This window comes from Artemia franciscana, chromosome 15, assembly GCF_032884065.1.
Source record: "Artemia franciscana chromosome 15, ASM3288406v1, whole genome shotgun sequence".
NCBI lineage: Eukaryota > Metazoa > Arthropoda > Branchiopoda > Anostraca > Artemiidae > Artemia > Artemia franciscana.
Genome location: NC_088877.1, coordinates 6,562,322 through 6,586,285, shown reverse-complemented (window position 1 = coordinate 6,586,285; position 23,964 = coordinate 6,562,322). Strand labels below are relative to the sequence as shown.

At 35.9% G+C, this 23,964-nt stretch overlaps 1 protein-coding gene across 8 annotated transcripts in view; it reads right to left on the bottom strand.

Moving 5' to 3' along the window:
- LOC136035992 (cardioacceleratory peptide receptor-like) overlaps positions 1 to 23,964 on the bottom strand; it is a 473,226-nt gene that overhangs the window by 299,550 nt on the left and 149,712 nt on the right. For all 8 annotated transcript variants that reach the window (XM_065717902.1, XM_065717908.1, XM_065717903.1 and 5 more), the window contains one exon: positions 19,337 to 19,447. In XM_065717902.1, coding sequence (XP_065573974.1) covers positions 19,337 to 19,447 — 111 coding nt within the window. The remainder of the gene's footprint in view (positions 1 to 19,336; positions 19,448 to 23,964) is intronic.

The window sequence follows — 23,964 nt, the reverse complement described above, 5'->3', positions numbered from 1 at the left end:
CTTTATGGAACGGGTGGTAGTATAAACTTTGGGTTTTGTGGAGCTCATTTGATTGGAAGTCCAAAGTTTTAGAGCCCTTTTTTAAGAGTCAAAAGTGAATGGAGGGCAATCAGCCCTCCCATGCCTATCATTCCCCAAAACACATACGATCAGAATTTTAAGAGGGCTATTTTGTTCAGGATTGTTGAAAGGTCTAGTAATTATGTCTTTGGGTATGTCAACCTCCTCACAATCCTCAAGAAGATAGGCAATTCGTTCATTGTTTACAGATAGTATATGTTATTGAAAAGGATACGAATGTTTGAATTTTACTTTCCAAAAGGACGAAGGGCATTCAGGTGAGCCTTTCAGAGAATGTTGAGGGAAGTGTTGAACTAAATCAAAACACGTTATGTGCATACGGATTATCAAAAGGGTGTAATACAGCAATAACTGAGTATATCAATTTGGAAAATTTAGGAAATGATAAGAGGATCAAAAAGACAATGTTTCCATGCGACCAATACTACTACAACTACCATAACTACTACTACCACACTTCTCCGTTTAAAATACTGAAGGAAAATTTGAAATAAATCAAAAGACACTATGTGTAAGCATATTTTCAAAATTACGTATCACAAGAATTGATTTGGGGATTAATTTCGAACTTTCGGATAATCAAACAGTTCGTGGTAACGAACTGTAGTAAGGAGCGACCCGGCTCAATAGTAACCAAACTCTAAAAAACGAAATTTTGATACCAATAGTTACATCAAAAGAATCGCATTTTAATGCTGATTTTAATATATAAGTTTCATCAAGTTTAGTCCTACCCATCAAAAGTTACGAGCCTGAGAAAATTTGCCCTATTTTAGAAAATAGGCAGAAAACCCCCCTAAAAGTCATAGAATCTTAACGAAAATCATATCATCAGATTCAGCGTATTAGAAAACCCTACTGTACAAGTTCCAAGCTCCTATCTACAAAAATGTGGAACTTTGTATTTTTTGCAAGAAGACAAATCACGGATGCGTGTTTATTTGTTTGTTTGTTTGTTTTTTCTTTTTCCCAGGGGTGATGGTATCGACCCAATGGTCGTAGAATTTTGCGAGAGGGCTCATTCGAATGAAAATGGAAAGTACTAGTGCCCTTTTTGAGTAACTAGAAAAACTGGAGGGCATCTAGGCCCCCTCCCACGCTCATTTTTTCCCAAAGTCGTCAGATCAAAATTCTTTTATTCAACATGATCGAAAAACCTTATAACTATGTCTTTGGGGGATGACTTACTCCCCCACAGTCCCCGTGGGAGAGGCCGCAAGTTACAAACTTTGACCAGTGTTTGCATATAGTAATGGTTATTGGGAAGTGTACAGACTTTTCAGGGGGATTTTTTGGTTGGGAGTAGGGGTTGGGAAAAGGGGGTTATGTGGAGGAAAATTTTCATGGAGGAATTTGTCATGGGGGAAAAGATTTCCATGAAGGGGGTGCAGCATTTTCAGGCTTTATTTAATAAAAAACAATGAAATAATAAATATGCAAAAGTTTTTTCAACTGAAAGTAAGGAGTAGCATTACAACTTAAAACGAACAGAAAATATTACTCATATAAGGGATCCACCTCCTCCCAACACCTCATTCTTTACGCTAAAGTATTTTTAGTAATTTCAACTATTTATTCTACGGCATTTGTGATTCACGGGAAAAAATTTAAGCTTTAGCGTAAAGAGCGGGATATTGACGAGTGGGCAAAACCTCTCATATACGTTATAAAAACATACGAATATAGAAGTTTGTTACGTAAGCTAATTCGTAAGTTACGTATATCTTTTACTAATGAAAACGTTCGTAAAAAATTTAAAGTTCTAGTTGCCTTTTTAAGTACCCAAAAAATTGGAGGGCAACTGGGCCTCCTCTCCCTCTTTTTTTCTCAAAATCATTCTATCAAAATTATGGAAAAGCCATTTAGCCAAATAAATAAATATGCAAAATTCGCTTTAATTATTCATCTGCGGAGAGCCTAAATCAAAACATGGATTAACTAAAAAACGTTCAGAAATTAAATAAAAAACAAGTTTTTTAACTGAAAGTAAAGAGCGACATTAAAACTTAAATCGAGCAGAAATTACCCCGTATATGAAAGGGGCTGTTCTCTCTTCAACGCCCTGCTCTTTACGCTAAAGTTTTTACTGTTTTAAAAAGTAGAGTTGAGAGAAAGAGTCAAACTTTAGCGTAAAAAGCGGGGCACTGAAGAGGGAACAGCCCCTAAATATACGGGGTAATTTCTTCTAGTTTTAAGTTTTAATGTCACTCTTTACTTTCAGTTACAAAAACCTTGTTTTATTTATTTAATACTTAAAGGGGAAGATAATCAAACAGTTCGTGGTAACGAACTGTAGTAAGGAGCGACCCGGCTCAATAGTAAACGAAACTCTGAAAAACGGAATTTTGATGCTAAACTATACATCAAAAGAATCGAATTTCCATGCTGATTTTAAATATATAAGTTTTGATCAAATTTAGTGTTTGTCGTCAGAAGTTACAAGCCTGAGAAAATCTGCCTTATTTTGGAAAATGGGGGAAAACACCCCCTAAAAGTCATAGAAATCTTTACGAAAATCACACCATCGCATTCAGCGTATCAGAGAACCCAATAGCAAAAATTTCCAGCTCCTATGTACAAAAACGTAGAATTTCGTATTTTTTGCCAGAAGACAGATCACGGGTGCGTGTTTATTTGTTTTTTTGTTGTTGTTTTTTCCCCAGGGGTCATCGTATCGACCAAGTGGTCCTAGAATGTGGCAAGAGGGCTCATTCTAACGGAAATGAAAAGTTCTAGTGCCCTTTTTCAGTGACCAAAAAAATTGGAGGGCACCTAGGCCCCCTCCCACGCTCATTTCTTTCTGAAAGTCAACAGATCAAAATGTTGAGATAGCCATTTTGTTCCTCATAGTTGAAAATAATAATAACTATGTCTTTGGGGATGAATTTGGGGATGAGTTTGACTCTTTGCCACAATTCTACTTTTTAAAACAATTAAAAACTTTAGCGTAAAGAGGGAAGGATTGCGGAGGGGACAACCCATGTCATATACGGAGTAATTTCTGTTCGTTTTAAGTTTTAACGTCGCTCCTTACTTTCAGATAAAAAAAAAACTAGTTTTTTTTATTTAATTTCACCAAAAGTCAATGTATGTACACGCTACTGTTAATACTACTGTTACTGCCACATTTGCTACTACTGCTATTACTTATGTTTTAATTACTTGTAAGGCTAAGAGTATTGAGACGAAAATTTCAAGAAGTATATGAAAATACAGGTTATCGAAAAGACAGATCAGCAATTCATAGCAATAACTAATTGTATTAAGTTGAAACTTCCAGGACTTGATAAGAGGGATATTCTACTGACCAAAAGATAATATGTTAATACTACTGCTGCTACTAATGCTATCTTCATTCAGTAGTATTACTAGCAATATCAATACTACTACCATCTGTATGCAGGTTGTCAAAAGGGTGTAACAACAATATCTTAGGAAGAGTTTGGTGTGTGAATTTGGAACTAACAAGGCTTGTTGTGAGGGATGTTTAACTAACGAAAAGAAAACATTTTCATTCTAGTGCTACTACTTCTACTCATACTACTAGTACTGCTACTATCATTGCTACTTGTATTGCTACTACTGCCGCTAAAGTTTAGGCTACTACTATTAATTATACTGCTACTACTACTACTATTAAAACTATGAGTATTAAGGTGAAAAATTTGGGATATATAGAAACTCTATGGAATTAATTCAAAATACACTATGCCCACACAGGCTGTCAAGTGGACGCTTGGTTGATGGTATTAAGGTGAAACTTATAGCATCTCTTGAACGGGATGTTCAAGAAACCAAAGGTGTCATGCACATACTACCACTAATGCTGCTGCAACCATAGCTACTACGCTAGCTAAGGGTATTAAGTTGAAGCTGTAAAGGAATATTTACACGGAGTTTGAGCTAAATCAAAACAAAATATGATTATGTGGACTTCCAAAAAGATGACAAATCAATATGTGAAGAACAACTTATATTATTAAATTTACAAGCCAGAAGGTACTCTGTGTATATTTATAATGCTACCACTACAGTTACCGCAACTAATGGCGATAAAGATATTAACGTGAAAATTCTAGGGAACACTTAGGAGAAGTTTCAATTAAAAAAAAAAAATGTATTCATAAAGGTTTTCAAAATGGCATATAAGGAATATCATAGGCAGCACCACTATAATGGCTAAATGTGTCATATAAACTTTTAACGGATCTAATTTGATTCAAAATTAAATGCTTTGGTGCCCTTTTTAAGAGTAAAAAAATATTGGAGGGCAAGCAGCCCTTCTTTCAAGCCCATTCATTTTCCAAACGCCTCCAGTCAAAATTATGAGACAACCATTTTGTTCAGCATAGTAGAACGGTCCAGCAACTATGTCTTTAGAGAAATTGAGCATGTCAACCTCCCGCAATTATGCAATTGACCCATTATACTTTAAAACTAAGTGTTGCTTTAAACTAAATCAAAAAGCATTGTGTACGGTTGCTAATAAGACACCTCAGGAATATATTGTGAACGACTAAGGGGTATTAAGTTGAAACTTTTGAGGCTGGTGCTATTACTACTTCTTCTCTTACAATCCATATAAATAAAAAGAGTATAAGTGTATCCAGCTTGTCAAAGAGCATATATCTTACGGGAATTACATTAAGTTTTATTTTTCAGGTTAACTTCAGGACTTATAAAATTAAATAAAAAATACTGCTTGTGCCAGGATTAGAAATTGTTGGAAAGTTTCTCCAACATACAAATAGCAACTCAAACTATGAATTCTTATAGAAAACAAGAGCTAAGAGCTCATATGGCACTTGACGAAGTCGGAAGAGCCAATAACTCATATGGCGTGAGCTCTAGCAAAATTCTAAGGGTACATAGATTGATTTAAAAGAAAAAGCATAGGTTTAATGCTGGTTGGGATTTAAAATAAGAGCTCTGAGACACGATAACCTTCTAAATATCAAACCTCATTATGATCCGATCACCCACTCGTAAGTGAAAATACCTCATTTTTTCTAATTCTTCCTCTCTGTTCAGCCCCCAGACGGTCGAATCAGACAAAACGACTTTATCAAGTCAATTTGTGCAGGTTCCTGACACGCCCACCCATTTTCATCGTCCTAGCATGTCCAGAAGCACCACACTCGCCAAAGCACTGGACCCCCCCCCCCGCTAACTCCCCCAAAGAAAGTTGATCCATTACAGTTACGTCAATCACGTATCTTCGACATTTTATTATTCTACCCACCAAGTTTCATCCCGATCTCAACCCCATCACCAGATCTGGTCAGGATTTAAAATAAGAGCTCTGTGACATGAGTTCCTTCTAATTATCAAATTTCATTGAGATCTGGTCACCCGTTCTTAAGTTAAAAATACCTCATTTTTTTAATTTTACAAATTAACACACCTCACCCCAACTCCCCCAAAGAAAGCGGATCCGTTCCAATTATTTCAATTCAAAGTTTCATTCCGGTCCATCCACTCTAAGCGTTTCCCAAGATTTCCGGTATTTAAGATTTCTTTCCCCCCCCCATTCGTCTCCGGATCCGATTCGAATTGAAAATGGAGCATCTGAGACATGAGATCTTTCTAAGTATCAAGTTTCATTAAGATCCAATCACCTATTCGTAAGATAAAGATACCTCAATTTTCACATTTTTCAAGATTTCCGGTTTCCCCCTCCAACTCCCCCAATTTCACCGGATCGGGATTTAAAATAAGAGCTCTGAAACACAAGATCCTTCCAAATATCAAATTTCATTAAGATCTAATCACCCGTTTGTCAATTACAAATACCTCATTTTTTCTAATTTTTCCAAATTACCCCCCCCCCCCCATATCCCCCGAAGAGATCGTATCTGGTTCGGTTATGTCAGTCAAGTATCTTGGACCTGTGCTTATTCTTCCCACCAAGTTTCATTCTGATCTCTCCACTCTAAGCCTTTGCCAAGATTTCCCGTTCCCCCTCCCCCAAACTTTCCCCCATGACACTGGATCCAGTCGGGATTTAAAATAAGAGATTTGAGTTACGAAGTCCTTATAAATATGGAATTTCATTAAGATCCGATTGCTCTTTCGTAAGTTAAAAATACCTCATTTTTTTAATTTTCAGAATTAGACCTCCCCCCCCCCAACTCCCCCAAAGAGAGTGAATCTGTTCAGGTTATGTCAATCACCTATCTAGGACTTGTGCTTATTTTTCTCACCAAGTTTCAACCCGATCCCTCCACTCTAAGTGTTTTCAAAGGTTTTAGGTTTCCACCTCCAACTTCCTCCAATGTCATCAGATGTGGTCAGGATTTAGAATAAGAGCTCTGAGACCCGATATCCTTCTAAATATCAAATTTCATTAAGATCCAATCACCTGTTCCTAAAATAAAAATACCTCATTTTTCTAATTTTTCCCACTTAACCGTCCCCACACTCTTCTTCCCCTCCCCGGATGGTCAAATCGGGGAAACGACTATTTTCAATTTAATTTAGTCCGGTCTCTGATATGCATGCCAAATTTCATCGTTCTAGCTTATCTGGAAGTGCCTAAACTAGCAAAACCGGGACCGACAGAATCTGCGATCGCTATTTGTCACTTGGTAAATACCAAGTGCCATAAAAAGCAAAAAGATATAAAATATTTTTTCCATGGAAAAGACTATTTCAAGAAAAAAAACACTAGAAATTAAATGAAAGACTTTTTCCACAAAATGAGTTTTTGAAAGAAAACGAAAAAAGGAAAAAAATTAGCAGAAATAAATTCGAATAATCTTCCAAGCGAACCGAAACTCAAAACGAACCGAAATTACCATAAGTAGCCGAATCAAACTCAAAACTAGCAAAAATTAACATGATTAGTGTTGATAACCCCCATGGCTTTTCAAACTAGAACATAAATTGTGCTTTATTGAAGATAAAGTTCGGTTTAAATGTTTTCATCTTTTTTACTATAATAAGTACAAGATTATCAAAATTTTAAGCAATAAATATCAGTATTTGCCAATTCAAGTGACAATCCACGGTCATCTGTTTTTTTCCGTAAAGCGCAAATTATGCCCTGGTCTTGAAAAGGCATGGGGGTTATCTGCCCTATTCATCTTAATTTTTGCTCGTTTTGAGTTTCTCTCGGCTAGTTTCTCTCCCCTATCAAACTGTTCGCGGTAACGAACTGAAGTAAGGAGCGACCCGGCTCAATAGTAACCGAAACTCTAAAAAATGGAATTTTGATACCAATAGTTACATCAAAAAATTGCATTTTAATGCTGATTTTAAATATATAACTTTCATCAGAATTAGTCTTACCAATCAAAAGTTACGAGCCTGAGAAATTATTGCCTCATTTTAGAAAATGGGAGAAAACACCCCCTAAAAGTGATACAATCTTAACGAAAATCACACCATCAGATTCAGCGTATCAGAGAACCTTATTGTAGAAGTTTCAAGCTCCTATCTCTAAAAATGTGCAATTTCGCATTTTTTGCCAGAAGACAAATCACGGATGCGTGTTTATTTGTTTTTTGTTTTTTTTTTCCCAGAGGTGATCGTATCGACCCAGTGGTCCTAGAATGTCGCGGCAGGTCTCATTTTAACGAAAATTAAACGTTCTAGTGCCCTTTTTAAGTGACCAAAAAAATTGGAGGGCACCTAGGCTCCCTCCCACGCTCATTTTTTCCCCAAAGTCACCGGATCAAAATTCTGAGATAGCCATTTTATTCACCATAGTAGAAAAACCTAATAACTATGTCTTTGGGGACGACTTACTCCCCCGCAGTCCCCGTGGGAGGGGTTGCAAGTTACAAACTTTGGCCTGTGTTTACATATAGTAATGGTTACTGGGAAGTGCACGGACGTTTTCAGGGGGATTTTTTTGGTTTTGGAGGCAGAGTTGAGATGGGGAGAGGGGTTACGTGGGAGGATCTTCCCATGGAAAAAATTCTCATGGGGGAAGAGACTTTCAATGAAGGGGGCGCAGGTTTTTTTAGCATAATGAATATGAAAAGTTTTTTTCTACTGAAAGTGAGGAGCAGCATTAAAACTTAAAACGAGCAGAAATTATTGCGCATATGAGGGGTTTACCTCCTCGTAATACCTCGCTCTTCACGCTAAAGTATTTTTAGTAGCTTCAACTATTTATTCTACGGCCTTTGTTATTCAAGGGTCATTCTTAAGGAATTGGGACAGAATTTAAGCTTTAGCGTAAAGAGCGAGGTATTGACGAGGGGTGAACTCCCTCATATACGCAATAAAACGTACGAATATAGAAGTTTGTTACATAATTTAATTTGTAAATTACGTATATTTTTTACTAATGAAAATGTTCGTAAAAAAATTAAAAGTTCTAATTGCCTTTTTAAGTAATCAAAAAATTGGAGGGCAAATAGGCTTCCTCCCTCTCTCCCTTTTTCTCAAAATCTTCCGATTAAAACTATGAGAAAGCCATTTAGCCAAACAAAAAATTAATATACAAATTTGGTTTTAATTATTTATGTGTGGAGAGCCAAGATCAAAACATGCATTAATTAAAAAATGTCCAGACATTAAATAAAAAAAACAAGTTTTTTTAAATGAAAGTAAGAAGCGACATTAAAACTTGAAACGAACATAGATTACTCCGTATATGAAAGGGGCTTTTCCTCCTCAACGCCCCGCTCTTTACGCTAGAGTTTTTACTGTTTTAAGAAGTAGAGTTAAGAGAAAGAGTAAAATAATCAACTGTTCATTAAGCAGTAAATAATAGTTGAAATTTGAAAAATAGCCTAAGCTAATGCATAAGGTTGCTGTTTAAGCAAAATTAATTTTGTTGAATACTCATATTTATAATTATGTCATCATATGCAAAAATATGCTTAAATACCTTTCTCAAAATCACTGGATTGAATAATAAATTTTTCAAGCTATGTTTCTTGAAATAACAATTTAACTTAGCAAATAGCTACGTCAACTTTTATTTCAATTTCAGGTTAAGTACTTACTTAACCTGAATTTGAGTATTCATGTACTTAAGAAGCTTGTAGGTCAATTTCAGGTTAAGTACTTACTTAACCTGAATTTGAGTATTCATGTACTTAAGAAGCTTGTAGGTGTATTTGCCAACTGTTATTTCCAGTGTTGTTTATTCATGGAAATGAAGGAGGGGTTGCAAAACATGTTTTACAAAATTTACAGATTTTTTTTTTTAAACGAGAATGTCACAAACACTTTTTTTTATGAAAATACCCAAAACAGGTAACTTTCGAAATTTTCGAGGGGGAGAGGTACCCCTTGTCCTAAGGCTGCTGGTTGATGAGGTGATAGGAAACATATCAGGAAAGAGTAGTCCTTAAAGGCCTCTTGTCAATGACTGTACTAGAGCCCTACACAATTCTTATTTTAAGGGTCGAGGTTATAAAAGGATTTTTTTCGGAGAAGGTTAATACCAAAAAGAATAAAAAAAAAAGCGCAAAACTTTCTTTATGTTCTCTTTCTTAAGGCAGATACCGAAAAAAAAATAAAAAACGCGCGAAAAATTTGTTTATATTCATTTTTAATGTGTTTTTATGAATCAGACCAACGTATCGGGGAGGTCAAGCCCCGTGATCCCTCCCCTGGATACAGCCCTGGCTTAGACTATCCCCCAGCTTAGACTATCGCCGAAAATTAACGATACTTTTTTTGGTAATGTTTGAGTACTTATGACTTGCTATGAAGATTTTTTTTTTATTGCTCCAACCAATTCATATAAAAACAAGAGCTAAGAGCTCATATAGCACTTGTGACGAGGTCGGAAGGGCCAAGAGCTCATATGGCATGAGCTCTAACAAAATTCTAAGAATTAATAGATTGATTTAAAAGGAAAATAAGAGGCTTAATGCCGGTCGGAATTTAAAATAAGAGCTGTGAGACACGAGGTCTTTCTAAACATCAATATTCATTGAGATCCGATCACCCACTCGTAAGTTCCAAATACACCATTCTTTCTAGCTTTTATTCTCCTTTAGACCCCCAGAGGGTTGAATCAGGGAAAACGACTTTATTAAGTGAATTTTGGCAGTTCCCTGACACGCCTACCAATTTTCATCACCCTAGCATGTCCAGAAGCACCAAATTCGCCAAACCAGAGAACCCCCCTAATTCCCGCAAAGCGAACGGATCCAATCCGATTATATCAATCATGTATCTACGGCATTTGCGTATTCTATCCACCAGGTTTCATCCCAATTTTTCCACTCTAAGCGTTTTCCAAGATTTCCGGTTCCCCCCTCTAACTCCCCCAATGTCACCATATCTGGTCGGGATTTTATATAAGAGCTCTAAGGCATGAATTTCTCTTAATAATCAAATTTTATTAAGATTCGATCACCTGTTCGTAAGTTAAAAATACCTCGATTTTTCAAACTTTTCCAAATTAACAACCCCTCCCCTAACTTTCCCAAAAAGAGCGGATTCAATCCAGGTATGTCCTTCACGTATGTGGTTATTATATCTAGGACTTGAGCTTATTCATCCCACCAAGTTTCATCCCGATCTCTCCACTCTAAGCGTTTTCCAAAATTTTCCGTTTCCCCCTGCATCTTCCCCAATATCACCGGATACGGTCGGGATTTAAAATAAGAGCTCTGAGACACAAGATCTTTCTAAATAATAAATTTCATTAAGATCCGATCACCCATTAATAAGTTAAAAATACCTCTTTCTTCAATTATTCCTCTCCCTCCAGCCCCCCAGATAGTCGAATCGGGGAAACGACTGTTATCAAGTCAATTTGTGAAGGTTCTGACACGCCTACCAATTTTCATCGTCCTAGCAGATCCAGAAGCACCGAACTCAACAAAGCACTAGAAATCCCCCATCTCCCCCAAAGAGTGCGGATTCGTTACAATTATGTCAATCACGTATCTAAAACTTATGCTTATTCTTTCCATCAAGTTTCATTCCGATCTCTCCACTCTAAGCGTTTTCCTAGATTTCCGGTTTTCAAGATTTCTATTTTCCCCCTCCAGCCCCCTATGTTCCCAAATCCAATTCCAATCGAAAATGGAACACCTAAGGCATAAGATCTTTCTATATATCAAGTTTCATTACAGTTCGATCACCCAATCGTAAGATAAAGTTACCTCAATTTAAAGTTTTCTAAGATTTCTGGTTTCCCCTCCAACTCACCCCAATGTCACCGCATCTGTTAGGGATTTAAAATAAGAGCTTTGAAGCACAAGATCTTTCTAAATATTAAAGTTCATGAAGATCTGATCATCCGTTCATATGTTGAAAAATACCTCATTTTTTCTAATTTTTCGGAATTACCCCCCCCCCCCCCCCAATTCCCCCAAAGAGAGCTAATTCATTCTAACTGTGTCAGTCACGTATCTTGGACTTGTTCTTATTCTTCCCACCAAGTTTCATCCTGATCTCTCCACTCTAAGCGTTTTCCAAGATTTCCACCCCCCAACTCCCCCATTGACGCTAGATCAGACCGAGATTTAAAATAATAGATCTGAATTACGAGGTCCTTTAAATATGAGATTTCATTATAATCAGATCACTCCTTCGTACGTTAAAAACCTCATTTTTTCTAATTTTTCAGAACCAACCGTCCCTCCAAATCCCCCAAAGACAGCATATCCGTTCCAACTATGTCAATCACGTATATAGAACTTGTTCTTATTTTCCCGACCAAGTTTCATCCCGGTCACTCCACTCTAAGCGTTTTCCAAGATTTTAGGTTTCCCCCTCAACTTCCCCCAATGTCACCAGATCTAGTCGAGGTTTATAATAAGATCTCTGAGACACGATATCCTTCTTAATATCAAACTTCATTAAGATTCGATCACCCGTTCGCAAGTTAAAAATAGCTCATTTTTTCTAATTTTCCGAATTAACCGTCCCCAACACCCCCCTCCAGATGGCCGAATCAGGAAAACGAATATTCCTTATTTAATCTGTTATGGTCCCTCGTACGCCTGCTAAATTTCATCGTCCTAGCTTATCTGGAAGTGCCTAAACTAGCAAAACCGGGACAGACAGACCGACAGAATTTGTGATCGCTATATGTCACTTGAATTTCCTTATTAATAGCCTTATTAGTGGCGGGCAACACACATTTTCCCATGGTTTTTCCATATTCTGCTCTCTTTCCCATGGTTTTCTTATAATTACTTTATAGTTCCCAATTTTCAGGGGGCCTTGCCCCTCCTGCTGCCACCCGGCACCCATGTGAAGATTTGCCAAAGATTGTCCTTTTTGGCCAACCATCTAAGGCTAAACGGAAAGCAGGTGGTCCTCGTCTTGGGCGGGAGGATGTCATAAAGCAACATTTAAAGGAAATGGGAAATTCCTGGGGGGTGTAAAGAGGGGAGCTTTTAGTAAATTGGGATGAAGGTAGAGCGTACGTTGCTGTGTTGGCCTCGGGCGGCTTGGTACTGCACTGAGTTGTAGTAGTAGTAGAACTTTCCTTAAATTACAAAAGTACTAATCTGCAAGAACTTTTCCTGGACAGATTGGAACAATATCAAACAGTTCGTGGTAACGAACTGTAGTAAGGAATGACCCGGCTCAATAGTAACCAAAACTCTAAAAAATCGAATTTTGATATCAATAGCTACATCCAAAGAATTGCATTTTAATGCTGATTTTAAATATATAAGTTTCATCAAGTTTAGTCTTACCCATCAAAAGTTACGGGCTTGAGAAAATTTGCCTTATTTAAGAAAATAGGGGGAAACACCCCCTAAAAGTCATAGAATCTTAACGAAAATCACACCATCAGATTCAGCGTATCAGAGAACCCTACTGTAGAAGATTCAAGCTCCTATCTACAAAAATGTGGAATTTTGTATTTTTTGCCAGAAGACAAATCACGGGTGCGTGTTTATTTGTTTGTTTGTTTTTTTTTTCTTTTACCCAGGGGTCATCGTATCGACCAAGTGGTCCTAGAATGTCGCAAGAGGGCTCATTCTAACGGAAATGAAAAGTTCTCGTGCCCTTTTTAAGTGACCAGAAAAATTGGAGGGCATCTAGGCCCCCTCCCACGTTCATTTTTTTCCCAAAGTCAACGGATCAAAATTTTGAGATAGCCATTTTGTTCAGCATAGTCGAAAACCATAATAACTATGTATTTGGGGATGATTTACTCCCCCACAATCCCTGGGGGAGGGGCTGCAAGTTACAAACTTTGACCAGTGTTTATATATAGTAATGGTTATTGGGAAGTGTACAGACGTTTTCAGGGGGATTTTATTTTGTTTGGGGGGGGGGGTTTGAGGGGAGGAGGCTATGTTGGAGGATCTTTCCTTGGAGGAATCTGTCATGGGGGAAGAAAAATTCAAGGAAAAGGGTGCATGATTTTCTAGCATTACTATAAGAAAACAATGAAAAATAAACATGAAAACGTTTTTTCAAATGAAAGGAAGGAGTAGCATTGAAACTTAAAACGAACAGAGATTATTACACATATGAGGGGTTCTAAAAATACTTTAGCATAAAGAGCGAGGTATTTAGGAGGAGATAAATTCCTCGCTCTTTATGCTAAAGTATGTTTAGTAATTTCAACTATTTATTCTACGGCCTTTCTGATTCAGGGGTCATTCTTAAAGAATTGGGACAAAACTTAAGATTTAGTGTCAAGAGCGAGGTATTAACGAGGATACAAACCCCCTTGTATACATAATAAAAATATAAGATTATAAAAGTTTGTTACGTAAGTTGCTAATTTATAAGTTACGTATATTTCTTACTAATAAAAACGTTCGTTAAAAATTAAAAGTTCTAGTTGCCTTTTTAACCAACCAAAAAATTGCAGGCCAACTAGGCCTCCTTCTCCACACCTTATTTCTCAAAATCGTCGGATCAAAACTAAGAGAATGCCATTTAGCCAAAAAAGAATTAATATACAAATTTCATTTTAATAACTTATGTGCGGAGAGCCAAAACCAAACATGCATTAATTCAAAAACGTTCAGAAATTAAATAAAAAAAAACTAATTTTTTTAGCTGAAAGTAAGGAGCGACATTAAAACTTAAAACGAACAGAAATTACTCCGTATATAAAATGGGTTGTCCCCTCCGCAATCCCTCGCTCTCTACGCTAAAGTTTGACTCTTTGCCACAATTGTACTTTTTAAAACAATTAAAAGCTTTAGCGTAAAGAGCGAGGGATTGCGGAGGGGACAACCCATTTTATATACGGAGTAATTTCTGTTCGTTTTAAGTTTTAATGTCGCTCCTTACTTTCAGCTAAAAAAAATTATTTTTTTTTATTTAATAGGAGAAAAGCGGGTAATTTACAGTAGTGATTATTTAAAGAGATGCAGTTGCTTATTTGTGACTAGTATGACATACCTGCATACAGGGAAGACATGTAGGAGCAGTCACATTGAGATTTGCCCGACAAAACCCCTCCAAAAATTGAGGCATGAAAATATACGTTTCATGTTTCGCACCATCACCCCCATGTGTCAGACCCATGTGCACCAACATAATATTAGATGGCAAAATAAATTCTAATGCCTTAAATTTAATGCCTTTAAATCTTGGGGGGCTTTAGGCCCCCCAAGATTTTCCGTTGCGTTCCAAGATTTTTCACATTCGCATTCCGTTCTTTTTTCTTCTCTTCTTTAAGTAAACTCGTCAATTTGATCAATTATAATTTAATTGACAATCAGGAACTGGATACAGGCGAAAAAGAGGAAAAAAGGGCTGTAGAATTGCAGTTAAAACATAGTTGGTGATTTTTTAGTCAAAAAACACTTCCCTGGCTAGTTTAGGATTAATATTCTCCACAGCTTAGATATACAATACAGTTATGAAGACTCCTATCTTGCCGATGAGAAGCTTTTGGTACAGAGCTCTGAACTTGGCGCCACCTCCAAGCCCGCGCTCCGACTCGTAGATCGAACTACAACACCATAGGCGGGAACGCAATTTTGTTTTGTTTCCAACCGGCATATTTTTCGCATAGCAATGAATCACAGCTTTACGATTCTATTCACGACGTCAGTCCAATTGCTCCAACTTTTAGATTCAGACCAGGGCTGCCAAATTTTTTTTAAGGAGTGTGTCATATTTTTTCCAAAAATGTGCTTTTTGTGTCATCTCAGATTTCATAATGTGTCACAAAATGTGTCATATTTTTTTGCTACAAGTGGTATCATATTTAAATGTCAAATCATTATTCAGAGTTTTGAATATGTAGTCTTTTCCAAATCAGTTCAAAAAGGAGTAAACTTAACCTTATCCTATTATCTTGGGATCATGACCTTTTTGTGACGTCATGAAAGAGAAAAACATTCGATTAAATTAATGTTACACACTATGAATTTGTGTCTGGGCGGCCAACGAGGCAAGTTTACATTTATAAAAGTGTTAGGGACAATCAATTCCGACAGCAAATTGTAAATAGACTTTTCGTATGACATCCTAATCGTAATCGGCTTTATTGGATAAGCTTTTTATTAACTCAATATGTAAGCCATTCAACCAGCTTCAATCTAGTATTTTTGTCATATTTTTTGGTGCCTTTTTATGCCAGATGGATTATTCTGAAGGAAAGACATCTCTAGAAATTTGTAATCTTGTCCGAGGTTGGATACCCCTCCTGTACTCCTAAAAATAGGAGTTGCTGCTTATGCGCACAGCTTTGGTAAACTGCATGCTGTTTAATTTTTACTATTAAGTACGTACCAGTTGCCTACATCAAATACTCAATCAAGAAGTATTCAGCGTGCATTTTGATTTGCAATTTCCGCCTTTGGCTGTTTATTTTCGCGTGGTTTAAATTTTAAATACGGTGATGGCATCTGTCCTGTATTCTGCACTGTTTGTGTCCTACTGCCACCGTTAGGCAGCGCTATTCCCTTCCATTAATTTGTAGCTTTTCTGGAGGTAAAAAATTGAAATTTTACTTTTCTTTTATTACCATTTAAAAATCCAGACTAGACTGACAAAAATTTGTCATTTTTTTGAAAAATGTGTCATTTTTTGGGAAAAATGAGTCATTTTTGTCGATTGTGTCATTTTTTATTGAAAAATGTGCCATATTCGTCGATTGTGTCATCATTTCGTCTGAATGTGTCATTGTGTCACGCAAGATCAAATTGTGTCATTTTGACACAAAATGTGTCAATTTGGCAGCCATGATTCAGACTGCCAGTTTCCTGTCTCCAGCCGCTAGGATCGATACAGCGCATGTGTCCATATAATAATTGAGTCTTCATAACTGAATTGTATAACTAAGCTGTTATATTCTTCTGAATATCCAAAGCGCTTCAAATAACACAGCTAGATTAGTCTATTTAGATTTCTTTTGTTGACTACACCCAAGAAAGGGTAAGTCGAAATATTCGAACTCAATATTATGTATGCTGAACACCCGATTCACAGTTACGATTCCTGGGTGTATCAGCAATTCAAAAATTTAATTATTTATAAATTGATTTACAATTGTACTATCGGCTTACCATCAGCGAGTATATACGTGTTATCACGTAATTTTTTTTTAAGATTTATGCCGAGTGTTTCATCTAAATAAAAGAACTCAAGAATAGTAATTTTATATCAGACACTGTTATTTATGTACGTAAATTGTTTTTCACTGGAAAATAACATAAGATAAATTTCTTCAAAGCATATTTACGCCATATGTAAAGCAAATAGTCGAATTATTAAAGCTGAAACAAAGGATTTGTGCCTATGCAAAGCTCTGTTTGTTCTTGGTATTACATAAAGAAAAAAGTTTTTTCTCTGAAAGTGAGGAGCGACATTAAAACTTAAAACAATTCCGTATATCAAAGGGGGTGTCCCCTTTTTAGCACCTCTCTCTTTACTCTAAAGTTTTCTTTATTATTTTAAAAAGTGGAGTTGTGACATATTCAAGGTTTTGCGTAAAGAGCGAGGCATTAAGGGGAGGGGGAGCTCCTTTTATATTGATAGTAATTTGTGGTACTTTTACGCTTAGAAGATTATTTGACTTTATTTCCTGTCATTTTTGGCTTAATGGAGCTCTGTACTTTTCTTTGAAAAACTTGTTATGTAGAAAAAGTTGTTTCTATTAATTTCTTAAATATGGTGGTTATGAGGTTAGATGATAATTTTTAAGACTTAGAGATGCTGTAGATAAATTTTGATTTGTTTGGATGTGCCAAGCGTATTTTACTTTTAGATTAATAATTGAGAAGTGCCTGAGTCATCGCACACTTCTAGTCCTCAGTTTGTTGATTATGATCAAGTGTTTGATTAAGCTGATAGAACTTATCCTTGTAGTGTACACCAGATAAATGTATTAAAGTGAAAAGTTTATTCTTGTAAAAAATTTGTTAGCCATCAACATTTTAACCCAGCCTTTTCTTAGGGGGAAGGAGGCAGAAGTGTAACTCTTATTTTAAACGAGCTAATAATGCTTGTCTTGAGTTAGTTCTCATAAGAGTTATTCATAAAGAACAGCCTCCATGTCCCTCTGGATGTCCGACTAGCTACTGGGGAACAAATACTATTGAGAACGGTTGGGTTGACAGCAATGCCCGAAACACCTGATCCTACTAAAGGAAAAGGAAATTAACCACCTCACTAAAGCACGAATCTATTCTACATCAGTAGCTAGCGCCTTGCTATACTCATTAGTGACTTAGCCAATGCCCCAGGTGCAGAGGATTAAGGTAGATACTCTCCAGGCAAAAACCTCTGTAAATTAAAACGCGTTTGATGGTTCGATAGGATACAGCTTGGCGATTCTCTAGTCTTATGAAACAAAAGCACTGTTTGAGCAGCTTGAGTCTCACTCTTTGTGTTGGTATGGTCGCTAATTCACCTGCCCGCTTAAAAACCCGCCCAGCTCATGCTCGATATTGACCCAGTTGCAAACAGCTGGAAAGACCCAAGAGGAATGCCACGTAAAAAATGAACGGACATCACGTGGAGTCAAATCAAGCAGCGTAGACCCATAAGACGCCCCGAGCCTCACTAAGGACCAACCACCCTGGAGACGGTAAACTAGAGACAGCATTATTTCTGCACAGTCGCCAGCTTAGAGGGAACAAATAGGTTTGTACGTCAAGTGAGTCAAAATTTTTCTGTTGGGATGACTCAAGTATGTTACACATATCGTCAGAGCCAAAAAATACTAAAAGTACATGTCTTCGTTATTTCCCTAGGTTTTGTAAAGGTGGAGGTACCCTTGGTCCCCGTTGATCCGATTTTGTTTTAATGCGAAACGACCCATAGATAGCTGATAAAGGAAAATCGAAAAAATATTCACACAAAAACTGTTCACTGCAGCCGTAGAAGCACAAAAAATATTATTAGATATTTCAAAAGAGAAACAAAATATTTTTGTCATAAAAATATTACAAGATATTTAAACAGTAAATACATACGAATAGGGTAAGTCAAGTTCTAGAAGCCAAGAACAATATTCAAAGCAATATTCGCTCTACTTGATTAAAAATCTTCTTCTTATCTTGTAAGTTCATATCCCTGGAAATAATCCCCCAGGGGCTAAAGATTAAAATCTTGGATGAAAAAGGCATGACCCTTATATTTTGTCAAATATTAATGGAAAACTTTTAATAAACATGACTAGTTTCTCAGTAATAATCGACTTATGATTCTAAAAAGCTTAAATTTAGAATAACGAATGCGATTTTCAACGGATCCGTAGAAATATTTCAACGCGTCCGTTGAACCGTTGTGACGCATAGACTTGCAGCAAAAAATGAATGAAATTTGTTGGTTCACTCAAAACCGCTGGTTTTTGCGTGAAATTGTATCAGGGGTAGCCCAGGGTTAGACACTCAATCTCTCCCGCTGACTTTGCCATTAACGGATGGGCCAAGGGCTTAAACACTAATTCAATTTGTACACAATAAAAGTATGAAATCTAGGAGATAAAACTGGAAACACAGACGTAGAATATAGGACATGGCCTGTTGTGTAAGAGAAAGGACCAGCCGAACAAGGTTTTATCTAATTCACCTCCAACAGATAGTATTTAACTCCTTCGACTGACTGCTGTTTTGCATGCTAAATCTAACAATAAGCAAGACGAAGGTTTTAACAAAAGAGTGATACACTCATCAGATTCCCTGACTTTTTGTTTTCTCAACAAAGTTTCGGTAAGACTAGCCAAAAAATGATAGTAATTACATGCTAATCTTAACTAGAAAAGTGCGTCTAATTAAAGCAAAAATAACCGCCTTCTCATTGACTATGAATGGGATATTATTACAGAGAAACTTCACGGACATATTCAACAAAGCAATTTGTTTGCTGAAAAAAAATTTTAATGGTTTAAGTAACGTACCTGTAACTATTACGAAGGTCATTTTTACAGTCTTGAGTTTAGCACGAGGTATAACCCCCCTAGAGCTAACACGCTTTTCTAATTCTTCTGAGGGATGAGACCGAGAACCACCTGAAAAACAAAAAAAAATTTTGTTTCGCCTCTCTTCTCTCTGCTTTGATTACTTGCTTTGATTATTTGATTACTTTTGGTACTTGTTGATTATTCAGGACACACTCAAGAATTTTGAATATTAAATCTAAGAAAACCGGTTTGCCACAAAGACAAGTGACGAGTGAGAGAATGCATTGAACTTATATGATTTGGGCAATATATTTGCACATTAGAGGGGGTGGGTGGGGGTGGGGTGGGGTAAATTATAGCAGGTTTGCATGCAAAATTTGTTCGCTACAATTCTTCTGTAAATTATGAACGAAGTTGGAATGGTTTTCCAACTTCAACTTGTCAAAATTCTTTAGCCCCACCCCACCCCCTAATGTTCAAATATATAGCCCAGGTTATTAAAGTCCAATGCATTCTGTCAACCAAGAAGTGAACAAACCAATGAAATATGATCTAGTGTTCTCTTTTGTGAACACTAGAACTTTTTTTTATAACTCTTAGAACACCTTTCATATCTGATTCTCCCTACATATGTATAGTAGCTATAATTTTCTATATGTGTAAGGGTGGCCTATTTAATTTGAGGAGGAAATGGAACTTAAAAATTATTATCTATAATACTTCTTCGTCTCACTTGCTATGTCAAAAAATTACTTATTGTTGTGTATAAATTGGAAAATTTCAGTTCACTTGTACTTCCATTATTTTAGTTAGAATTTATTAATTTAGTTATTACCGGTCATAGAATGCAAAACAAGTACACAGATACTGAGAACATAAAGAAAATGAAAAAACAAAAAGGGAATAAAAGAAAGAAAAAAAGAAACATCACAACATTTATCAGAACAATGTATAAAGAACAACTATAAAACACTAAACAACTTTTACATAAAAATAACTTGAAATATCACTTAAGAAGGGGATACCATGAAAACTGATTTTGCGATTATGTTTCGAAATACGTTTAGACGAAGCTATTGCTAGGTTGGCTATTTTATACGATTGCGGATTAATTCTGAATTTCGCGTCAACAGGAGTAAATGTAGAAAATATTTTGCAAGTTTGAAAAATACTGAACGGAGTTTAGGTTCATCAGTTTGTGAAAAAAAAAAAATCCAAAATGGCGCTGTGTATAGAGAATGTGTATGTGCATGGATTATACAGTTTAACGAGGATTATTCGGTTGAAACGTTTTTTTTTATTTCGGACAGCTTACAATAAAGAGAAGAATATGTATACATATATATATATATATATATATATATATATATATATATATATATATATATATATATATATATATATATATATATATATATATATATATATATATTCAAGGAGGGAAAATAAGCAGCGAACGGGTTTGCTTTAGGGATGGGACAATTGGTAGACCAAGATAAACAAGTTTTTCAACTGGCTTTCCTAAAGAACGTCTCAGCTAGACTGACGGTGTTGGATCCAAATTGAAGTTACCTGAATTTAAAGACCAACGCTGAAGTTACCTCCCCCTTGCTATGCTGCTGTTAATATCCGAGGATTAAAATTTTATACTATCAAAGGCTCCTACGATCAGGTTGTGTCTCAGATTTTGTTATATTTATTGTTTATGTATAAACCCCTTTTGTTACTTAAAAAAAAGATCACTTGGTGTTTAGCATTAGTATTCTTTAAGCATTCCATTTCTGATTCAGATTACGTGCTTGTCAGGCTTTCATTATAGAAAACTCAATTTAAAATGGCTCTAGAATACCAATACGAGGCATAGAAGAAAGTTCAAATCTTCTTAAAAAAATATAATATTTGTAACGATAAGAATGATTAAACCTTGGACGAAACAGTTCTATATACTTTTTGCTAAAAGTTTTGTGATAAATTTTCTTTAGAGTTCGAAAAATCAAAATGGAAGTTTTGGAAAATGACAGTAGCATCATTTTTCATTCTAACTTGATAAATTTTTCTAGTAAATTTTGATAATTTTTCAGTCTACAGTTATAAAACAGTTCTTTTTATACAAAGAGGTATTCATTAATCTACTGTCTAAAATACTCTATTCTATGTGGTCACTGCGTCATTCAATGGCGAATGATTTGTTACAGAACTTCTGAAAGTTCGTGTCATATCCTTCTAAGATACACAGTAAATCAATCTTTTAAGGTCAGGGTAAAAGCAGTCTTTTTCTTTTATTGGAAATAACTAAGATTCAGTTTTTGAAAAGTTGTTTACCGCGGTTGATATGTGAAAACTGTAAATATCGGCAAATTTATAACAACTTAAAACTGAGAACTTATTGACAACAACAATTATTCTAATGAAATTCATCTAGACAATGATTCTTTGGAGGGATTTGAATGATGAAGTAGCCTAGCTTTCTACAAAGTTGGAAGGATAAGAATCTATTTTGAGATTGTATTTAAAGAGAATTAGGCCTTAATTGTGATCGGATTCAACAAAAGCTTGTTTGAAACTTTCTAGTTTTGCTGGATAACACTGCACTGCCAGTGAAGCTAGAATTTCCTAATTTTTATGAAACCAATATTAAATCATTTTGAGTTTCTGAGTTTCATTTTCTGAATCTTAATTCTTATCAAACCCATATTAAATCTTTTTTAATTCTGAGTTTCAAGGAGCATCTTAAAGAAATTCCATCTCTAGTTTATATCCTCTTCTGAACTAAAACCTACATAAATAAAATTCTTACAGTATTCTATTCAGACAATTGTTCTTTAGTGGATGTTTAGGGTCGCTTCCAATTTGACTACATCCCAGTCCCCATCCTCCCTGTGAATGAATATAGCCTTAGACTGTAGCTAAAATGTTGTTGATTTTTCTGCTTTGCAATATTCCTGCACTTATTCTACGTTCGGTCTTGGTTCCTAATGCCGTATAATGAAGATTAAAGGAAAATGAAATTAATAATTTGAAAAAGTAACCTACAAAAATTTAGACATTATGGAGGTAGGCCTACCAGCTATCTTCTACCAGCTATCTAAATTAGCAAATTCTTTAAAAAGACACTGGGATGAAAGAAATAACACGTAAATCAGTTGTCCACCGGACCACATTACTCAAAATTACCACAAAAACAAAGTTAAATTGCGTCTGCCTTCCTGTTACTCGCGCTCAATATCCAGCTTCCGCGTTCCTGCTACAGCCCGCGTTCTGTCCAGTGGTTCTTCTAGAGAAATTCAATAAGTAGCCTAACTTCTAATAAACAGGGAAGTATTTAACGATACTTTTCCCAGCATTTGAAAGTCTTCCAAGCTATTAAATGGGAAGAGCCAAATACTATAAATTGATCTTAGCAGAGGATACTTTCTATATGAACTAAAAGCACTACTTGAGGGGAATAAAAGACACAATCCCCCTAATGAGTTCCACAGATAAGACAAAACAAACACTATCAAGGTTGGAAAATTATACCTGAACAATATGAAAGGACAAAAACAGCCAGAATTTATGAATGACCCGCGCTTTCTGTTAATTTTAATGCAACACTTGTACTACAGACAAGGACAGGGGTAAATCTCCTGCATTTTATTGGGGGGGGGACTTTATTGGGGAATCACAACAACGTGATTTTTTTCACGTTGTTGGGGGGCACCTGCGAAGATAAAAATTTGTTAAGCTAAAATAAAAGAGCTAAGAACCTATAATTTCGTTATTCTTATTCAGAAACCACTATTTCGGAAAAATGTACTGCATATGGCAATCCTGGACACACCTGGGATAATTGTTCTTCAAATTTTAACGTAGGCTATATATCATCAGAAAAATGCCAAATAAGGTTGTCAGGGTTTTTAAGGCTGTTGCCCAAGGAAGAAGAAAAGGCTCAAACATATTTACTTCCTTACAGGACTCCATCAGCTGCCTGAAACTTTTTTGATGCGAAGGGTATAAAAAGAATAACGATATGTAGACGCCAAATGCTACAGTAAGTTCAATTAGCCATGTTAATTGAACTTGTTTTAATAAACACCGCTTTGAAATGAAAATAAACAAAAGACAACAAAAACGCATGTTTTTGTTCTCCTTGTTCTGGTATGGTTTGATTTATGTTCATTCCATAACCAAAGAAATGATGTATAGCAAACTTTAAGTAAACTTGTTGTCCTCTCATTATTAAATTTCTTTCTAGTAAATATGTTTGTTTGCCAAGGTTCTTTTTGCCATAATGCGCTAGTTGTCGCATATACAGCCAATGTTTAGACCCCTCCCCACAAAAGATAATCAATTCCGTATATTCTTGAAGAGAAAAGTTTCTCTCACGATAAAAAAAATTTGTTTTAGTACTTTCGAAAGAGCTATATACGGCCTTTGTGATTCAGGGGTCATTCTTAAAAAATTGGAACAAAATTCAAAAGTTTAGCGTCAAGAGCGAAATATTGACTAGGGAGCGAATCCCACATATACGCAACAATTTCTCTCCGTTTTAAGTATTAATACTGCTCCTACTTTCAGTTGAAAAAAACCTTTTTTTATTTAATTACTTAAAAGAACTGCGGATGTCAATTACTCCATTTAAGTCT